At 36.5% G+C, this 9,052-nt stretch overlaps 1 protein-coding gene across 1 annotated transcript in view; it reads right to left on the minus strand.

The window, feature by feature from the left end:
- KIF18A (kinesin family member 18A) overlaps window positions 1-8,436 on the minus strand; it is a gene marked incomplete at its 3' end in the record, with an annotated part of 18,655 nt that extends 10,219 nt beyond the window's left edge. Inside the window, exons 1-5 of the mRNA XM_010167446.1 lie at window positions 8,109-8,436; window positions 7,210-7,367; window positions 6,052-6,156; window positions 4,886-4,996; window positions 473-670 (exon numbers count right to left, since the gene is read on the minus strand). Coding sequence (XP_010165748.1) covers window positions 473-670; window positions 4,886-4,996; window positions 6,052-6,156; window positions 7,210-7,367; window positions 8,109-8,436 — 900 coding nt within the window. The remainder of the gene's footprint in view (window positions 1-472; window positions 671-4,885; window positions 4,997-6,051; window positions 6,157-7,209; window positions 7,368-8,108) is intronic.
- Between the last annotated feature and the right edge of the window lie 616 nt (window positions 8,437-9,052).

Genomic DNA, 9,052 nt, shown 5'->3' on the forward strand with positions numbered 1-9,052 from the left:
AATTCACTACCTTGAACAGGGGGTAGGGGATGTGTGCGTGTGCTGATATGTAACAGCACAAAGGAACAACTTTGGACAGGTGTTGTTTTCTCCTATAAAAGCCTCCTCCCTTAAGATTAAAGGGCACAAACCTCTGGAAAAATATTTGTCACTGCAAGGCTATTTATTTACTCATGCAAGTTTCTCTACATATGCTTAATTTTGAAAAAGGTGGGTAAGAAAAGCAGGTATATTAATCTTTGATGCTATCTTTAGGTAGCTGCACTCTGTTTTTGAGAACTCCTTCCCATTGGGACTGTCTTTCAGCTATCACAGAGATCATGGTGGAAACACCTAAGAAAATCTTAATAGAAAATGATGAGGTGAGAAGCATCAACAATATAATTCCCGTTACTCAATGAGAGCTTACCATTTCTAAAAAAAGTTTTCAAAACACTAGGAGGTGACGACTGCATGAGAAATCAGCACATACCTTTGGATCTGCCAAGGCATTAATGACATTTCCAAGAGCTAGCAGGGAGCGGTTAATATTTGTTCCTTCTCTAAAACGATCCCCCTTGGCACTTGTTGCGCTGGCACGTTCAGACCCTGCCAGGTCAATGAGAGACATTTTGGCGATGCGAACATTTTGATTGATACTAGCTGTTTTCTCTTGCTGCCTTAGATAAATCTACAATAAAAAAAAATAAATTAAAAAGTAAACATTAACCAGTCAGTTGATACTCTAAGCAGTAAGTTAATTTTACAGTGTAACAACTGTTTTCAGAAATTCTTATTGGAATCCTTCCCAGAACCCAAGTCAAACCTTTCAACACATATCTAACACCAACATGCAGGTTAGCCTGATGGAAAATAGTGAATCCATTTCTGACACTTACCTCAAATTCACCTGCTTCAGGTATTAGTAGGAAAAAGCAGAGTGGTTGCAGTGGGTTTGTCTGGGATGGAGTTAATTTTCTGCAGAGTAGCCTGTATGGTGCTTTCAGATTGGTGACCCCAACAGTGCTGATAACACACCAGTGTTCATCTTTTGCTGAACAGCAGTTGTATGATGTCAAGGCAGGGGGAAGAGCTTGCAAGGGGACAGCTGACTCCAACTGACCAAAGGTTTCTCCAAAGTAGCTGTTGCTTGAGGACTGCCTGGGCACCAGCCTGCTGGTGGCAAGCAATTGCTTCACCCTCACCCTCTTCACTTAAATGAACCACAAGGTATTTCCCTCTCGCTTTTGCCTTTTTGATTATCTTTACTGCTGCATAGGATTAAGAAAGCAGCTGGGTGGGGGCAGAGCACAGTGGCAAAGATCAGTGAGTTTCAAATGAATTTCATAGTTAAAATAGCTCTTCATTCTTCTGCACTCAAGATGTATATCACACTATTGCACTTTAAATTGAAAAAGGTGTTCATTTTTTAAAGGCATCTTTAAGAGTATGCCATAAAGATACATATATATATATATATATATATAGGGATAAACCAGGAAAAAGGCTAGAATTCAGTGCTTTAGACTTAACTGTAACTACCATTAATAGGGGAACAATACTCATTTACTGCTGTGACAACACATACTACTCCAGGGTCTTCTGGAAAGCTGTGACCCCTGAGGCCACTTGTTCCCCCTCATTCCTTTTTTCCTGACATTTTCACAGTACAGGAGATACAGAAAGAACTAAATGCTTTCACTTCCTTCTGCTAGTGAAAGTATTCTTTCCTCAGGTTTATGAGGAAGTAGGCAGAGCATGAGAACACAATCAGTAGGAAGAATTACAGTTAGATGGCTTTTACATTTTCAGTATTCTCTATAAATTTCCCCTTCTTGTGTTGTGTGGCCACTTGTAAGGCTAATGGTTACTGATGCTTTCAGGAATGTACTTTTAGAATTAGGAACGAGTTGCCATACATATAAGGTGACTGACCAATAAAGACAATATCTCACCAGTTCTGTAGCTTTAAGCTTTGCCCATGAGAACTGAAGCCTTCACAGCAATTTTTAACAGAAAAAAAAAATTGAGCAGTATTGGGAGTGAAGAAAATTATTATGACTTTCCACAAAAGGTATGTCTATATGTAATATGTATGTTTCTATATCAAACAATATAAATAAATTCTTTTGTGCTATTTCTATAGCAATATAAAAATGAAGAAGACAACATTTCCTTGTTCTTACCTTGGTAAAGTAGCTATGTCAGGCTGGCAGCACTCTACCAGAACCAAGTAACTATCATTATCAAAGTAGGGAAATGTGTAGTGACAGCCAAACTATGTTGTATGATTAAAGCTTTTATAAAAATTCAAAAGACACAGGAAATGCCCCAAAGCAGAATCTTTTCTATTTCTTTGTCTGTCAGCAGAACACTTTCAATAGAACAGTGTGGCAATTGGGATTTTACTTTCAGATGCAGTAATTGCCTGACCTAGATAGATATTTCAAACCTAAGACAGATGGTACAGTACAGCAAAACTTGCATCTCTAAAATCAGCTCAGAATGTCCTGGGCCAAGACTTCTACTACTTTCTGAGTCAGTTTCCAAAAACATCCTGCTCCAATAAAGTTAACAACAAAACCTAAAGCCAGCATAAAAGATAATTGATCTCTACAAAAAAGAGTGACTTAAAAACCAGAAAACCTAAAAATGAAGAGGAATCAAGAGAGCAATAATGATTTCTCATCATTTCTGTCTGTGGAAACAAAGGGGCAATAAAAGAGAAGCAGGTAAGACATGTTTTGCACAATGTCACAAATTTGTAGAAATAGATCAGAAACTAACATAAGTGATTATTTGTAGTACAATTGACTAGTTTGTAATTACTTCTTACAGATGCCAACACTGCTAATAACTGCATCAAGCAGATAGAATATCTAAGAATCCACTTTTTAAAAGTGTATTGATATGAATTTGCTTAGCTTAAACCAGTGAACATTAATTAAAATCTGTTAAACTTTCAGGTGCATTAATTGGACCAATCTAGTTAGGAACAATAATATTCCTTTTAAGTGGTACATGCAGATGCAGCACTTCTATTAAGCTCTTCTTTACACACACATTTTTCTAAATAAATGATGTAATCCTCCTCTCCTCTCAAGCATAAAGTCACTTTGGTGAAAAAGGCTTAAAGCCTATTCACTCCTAAACACACTATTGTTCTAAGGCTGCGCTTTGAGAACACATGATATTAGTAGATATTCATATAAATCACACATTCGAGATACAATTGTCTAACAAAACAAACCTTTTACCAGTAATTTGTGTACTTAACAGAAAACAACACTTCAGTGAAGGCAATTATATATCTTGATTGATAGCTAGACAATCTCAAACAACAAATGCACACAGGTTCAGAATTATCTCATTACAAGAGTTAAATGGATTAGGAATATTGCAAAGAAAACCAGAGAAAGTTTTTGGTAACTACAGTATCCTTGAACAGAATCAGTCTGACAGTTTTTGTGAATGAACTGTGCATGCTGAGTACCCAGTAGAACATGCTTTGAGCCATGGCATGGCAATGCCTACCTAATCTTTACATTGAAAGGTCTTTTCCTTCACAAAAAAAGTTCTGACAACCAGACATTTGTCCACAAATGATTGTGAAGTTCAATCAAGCACGCCATCTATTTGACTGCAGCTGCATATGGAGACCAGCTAAGAGACAGCCAGTGCATTTTACACCATCAAGGCTGCTTTGCTGGCCACTACTGCTATGGGGACACAGAAAAACAAAGAAAGAACACAGGCAATAGTCTAGAAATGACTTTGTCAGTTACCTCAAGTTCAAAGACAAAAATGTTCACACTAGTTTGAGCAGTCTTAAGAATTCTATTATTGACAATAACGATCTTGGAAAAGTCTGCCAGATAATACAATCCAGAGTTTTTTCCTGAGTAAAGGGAGGTAAGACACTCCAGCCCAGCAAACGAGGAACAGAAATCAGCAGTTCACTCTCTGATCTCAGCCTGTGGCACTGCACTTTGTGCCTTATTAAAGGCAGCACACATACACAGCAATGCAGCTGAAATTGATCAACTTCCTAAGAAGTTTTTGCCTTAAATGCACAACCATGGGCAAGACCTCAGGGAAATTAAAAAGGGGAATTTCAAACAGAAGTCTAAGGGATGTAAGAAAACATAGAAGCTTTCAGAGTGGGAAAGACTTTTGCTCCGTTACATATTTTAGAAGTATTTAACACATTTTCTGTCCGTTATTAACCTATTTTCACATTAGTAGTTGACAGTAGAGCTCTGGAGAGCTAACTTCACAGCTACTTGCATTGCCATCATCTATGTCAAAATACAAACTTTTGGCTCTAATTATCAAGCATTACCTAAGTCAGCAGATACAGTTTAGAACTGCTTTAGTTGTTTTAAAGCTTGGTACATGACATTAAGAAATCGCTTTATTGCAAAAGCCAACATAAGCAGGATGAGAAAGTACCACTACTTGAGAATCTCAGTTTATAGTCAGATGTATAATTTCATTTTGTAAAATATTTTTCCTAGAACAACACTGAGCAAAATAATGAAACCAGGAAGCATTAAAAACCAAACAACCCAACAACTTTCAGTTTATAAAATTGCAATATGGAAATATATTCAAAGCTCAAAATTACAGTTTTTACAGAAAAGATATTTCTTTTAAGAAGTATTGGCTTAAAGTATTGGAACTAGAGAGCTTTTCATTGAATTCCTTTTTTCAAAAATAAGCACTATGAACCTTTACATACTTATAAGGAACGAGAAGTCAACAAGAACAGTAACCTGGAAAACTTTAATCTCCTCTCACCCAAACTAAGATTTAACACAGTTTTAAAAAAAGCCCCCATTGTATTCAAATTTAAACAACTACACCTCACACTGATGAGCACTGTATATCTGCTGTATTCACTTACCTGAAAGACAGCATGGGATCGGGAAGAGGAGGCATTAACATCTGTGGGATGCTGTGTTCTATTTTTATTTCCATAATCCAACATTCGAAGGATTTCCTCTGCTGATTTAGGCTTTAAGGGTAGAGCATAATATAAATGCAGATTTTTTTCATCAACTATAAGAGATTCTACACTGATTCTAAAATATGTTAACATTCTCTTTTCCAAAAAAATTAAAGGAACTTAAAATTTTAATTACCTAGAAATAAAAGAAATTCCAAAAGTTTTGGAACTGAGTCACTTTGAACAAACACTTTTGGTTAAAAAGCATTAAAGCACAAAAGGCAGACACTTAACTGCAGAAACTTAAATCAGAGATGTTTTTTTAGTAAAGAATTTAAACAAATCTTCAAAGGTTCTCTAGAGTTAGAAAAAGTCTTGAATTAAGTCAGTCTAAGAATAACTGACTTAATTTTTCTTGTATTAATGTATTAAACAGTGATATACTAATTTTTCTCCCCAAAGACCAAAGCTTTAGGAAGTATGGTTTTCACAGTGTGAATCAAATTAATGACATTGTTACCTGTTGAATTATTATCTCGTGCACACAACAGCTGGAAGCTACATAGCACATAGCATACACTAAAAGGCTGCAAGAAATTAGGTCTACAAGAGTTGATTTTCATATTGGAAAACTAAGTTGTGTCACTGACTTTGCCAAAGAATTGCTATGCTGGCTTGGAAAATTCATTTCAAGTGAAACTTTTCAAATGTGGTTATTTAAAACTAGAAACAATTGATATGTAGGCACAAGACTTGCAAAGGTGTAGAACACTCCAAGGTGGCCCTGAAGGCAAGGAATTTCTTTAAGAAATGCTAAGACATATTAGTCAAAAAAAACAAATCTTCCAAAACCTGAAGAGGAGTATCAAACTAATGGTACCCTTTCTATAATAAGGATTGGATGCCTTAATCCATTTGTGTTTCAGAATACCAGCAGTTTTTGCCACATACTTTTGAATAATTAATCAGGTTCACAAGTTACTAAGGTACTGGTGATGACTGCCAGAAAAAAAGCCCACTAGGAAGTTACTAAATTGCCTACAACTTTCACAGATCAATGGGAACTTCACCATTTTCTCAAACACATTGTGAGGCTTCCTGAATTTCAATATCTATTTACATACCTGATGTAAAGTTAGCCCTTGAACTACCACCCCTTTCTGGGTATCTTCACGAACAGCCAGAGGTCCTGAGTTTACCAGCAGGTCACGTATCTGTTCATTGTAGACCTTTGAAAAGGAATTTAAAATCTTTTAAGAAAGCTATCCTAGCATAATTGATAGGATTAAACCTAACTAACCAGAAATACTCACAATCTTTTTTAATACCTCTTTAAGATAAAGTAACAAATTAAATCTGTAGAATTTTTGCCAAACAGCTTTCCTGGGAGTCACTCTTTCTTAGTAAATAATCTTTATTAAAAAAAAAGTTTACTCTTTTTACAAAAAAAACCTTTTGTGTAAGCATGAATCCAGAGCATTTCTTGTCCTCTATTACTCTTCACAGTCCATACTTCAGTGGGATTTCTTAACCTAAATGTACTTCTGTTAAAATTCTTAAATACTTTATTTCATGGCCTGTAGAAACACTTGAAAAAGCACATGGCAAAGCAAACTTTTCCCTCCTCCTTCTTCCCCTCAAATACTAACTACTCTTCCATTAAGAGTTTGAGGGGGGCTAGAAGGTAACAATTTTACTACTAATACTTAACAGCAGTGCTAAAATAGCTACTTGAAAAAACAGAGCTGTGATGCGAAAGAGTTGAAGAGAGGAGAGAGGGTAACAACAAAGAACAAAAGAAATATTTGTAAAGAGCTAACCATTGGCATAGCAGCTCTAATTCAAGTAGTTGTACTGTATCTCAGATCAATAAAATGAACTGAAAACTTTAAAAATATAATTGAAAAAGGATTAAATATCATTTAGTTGTGTGGTTAAACAGTGCTTATAGGATGTTATTGCGAAGTCCTGAAATACATCCCTGAAAAGATACTTTCTTGTACATATCAACAAACATTCAGAGGGATGTAACTGATCAGCAACACAGTGATCATTAGCATGTTCAGTGAATATGAGAAGAGATTTTCCTTTTTGGGCAGCCTTCTGCAAGATAATAACAGGTGCCTATGAATAATACCAAATTTGTGGAGCACAGTTCAGTTCCATTCCTATCAGGGGCACATCTTGTAAAGGCCCAGAAAGGATGGGAGAAGGCAAACCCACTTTGTCTTTATTAAAATATGCCTTAAAAAGCAACACACCAAATGCAGGAACTGGCTTACCTCTAAATAAGAGACAGCAACATTGCATATTTTATCTTCTTTTATTTGATCCATGCAATTATAAAGTGCCATCATGGTTAAATACATCACTCCAGGATCTTCAGGGGAACCTAACATTGTATGAGTCTTTCCAGCTCCTGTTGCACCATACGCAAGCACTGAATTGTCACAAAACAACAAACAAACAAACCAAACAAAAAGAAAAAAAAGCAAAGAGATATATAGTGAGTTAATCAGGAATGCAAAATTCAAATGGACATTCACACACCTCTGTCATTCTGCAGAGCTATCTTCATAAACTGATCAAAATTCTTATTTAAGCTATACTTTTTACAGCTATAATCGGAAAGCTATTTTAAAATACACATTTATTTTTGATTTTTCAGTTCAAAATTAATTTACTGGCAATATTATAATAAAATATTATTGTAAAATTATATTAAAATAATATAAAAATATTATTATAAAATATTATTTGCTTACTGTCATAACCCTAAGCCACCAACTTATTGCAGGTAAGTATTTCATTTTCTCACAATGTCACATTTGCCAATTAAAAAAACCAAGCTCTTAAAGAGAGTTCATAAAGCAGGCTACCACACAGTCAGTGACATAACTGCTTCTGGTTGAGTAAGTCTTTCCAGAGGACTCCCCTCATAGGCATCTGTATTTCAGATAAAAGTCTGCTATAACCCAAACATGAACTAGTTCTCAAAATAGAGTAGAGCCATTCTAACCTCTGTAGGCTAAAAAGTCAGTCTCTCATATCTATAATTTAAAACAAAATGCTTTATATAAATCTCAGCCTTTTTTAAAGCCTCTACAACAGTTGGATACAATGGTAGAAACTTTGAGGAATTTAGTGAAGTTTTTTAATAGGAGATAAATAGCAAAGTTACCTGTGCAGTTGTATCCATTTAAGAAGCCATCAATTAGGGATTTGGTAGTATGCTCAAAAACTTCCAGCTGGGTTGAACTTTCAGCAAAAACAGTATCAAATACAAATTTAAGATCTTTGTTTTTCCTTTTATTAAGATCCCTGTGGGTTAGTCTCTTTCCGTGAAAGAAGCTAACTTCTTCCTCCTTTGGGTCAAATACCAATATATGTTGGTCAACAACGTGAACAACTTTGCTATAGTTGCCATCTTTTTCCTTCTGAGACTCTGGACGGACACGGACCACCACTTTCACGTGGTTACACACATCTTCTTCCTTAGCAGCAGACATAACAACGTCCCTTTTGTCCCCACCTTCTGTGTTTACACGACTTTTTCAGATCAAGCAACTGAATCTTTTCTGCAACTGACAAAAAAAAAAAAAAGTGAAAGGCCTTATATTTCAACTTGCAAATAGTTTACACCTTTAACCAAGACCAGTATCTTGCACCTGCGCTGGATCTGCCCATCCTTTGTTAGTCAGCCCTGGGAACCGCTACAGCAACGGCACAACTTTGGAAACGCTGTAACTGACCTGAAAAGGTGACCTCCTTCAGCACAGCTTTCAGAAAACTAAGTAGCATTTCCCTAGGAAGCTCACAAGCTCATTTTGACAATTTAAAGTACCAGTTCATCGAGAGGCACTCCTTTATTTCAGAGCAAGCAGATGAACTGCCAGGTTTCCGCAGACCAAAGCGGGGGGTTTTCTCGTCCTTCGCCCAGAGCAGCCGCCTCTCTGCTTTCTCTGGGTTACTGGTTCAGTCACGCTGCACGGAGGTTTAAAGAGACGCTAAAGGGGGATTCACGTGAACAGAATTGGCACGGAATACGGAAACGTTCCCAGGTGTCAAACCCGAGCGTGGCTTTAACGGCCCGTTCCCGCTGATAACCGAGCGCTGTGCGCTCCC

Source organism: Antrostomus carolinensis, unplaced genomic scaffold (genome assembly GCF_000700745.2).
Source record: "Antrostomus carolinensis isolate BGI_N321 unplaced genomic scaffold, ASM70074v2 scaffold53294, whole genome shotgun sequence".
In the NCBI taxonomy this organism is placed as follows: domain Eukaryota; kingdom Metazoa; phylum Chordata; class Aves; order Caprimulgiformes; family Caprimulgidae; genus Antrostomus; species Antrostomus carolinensis.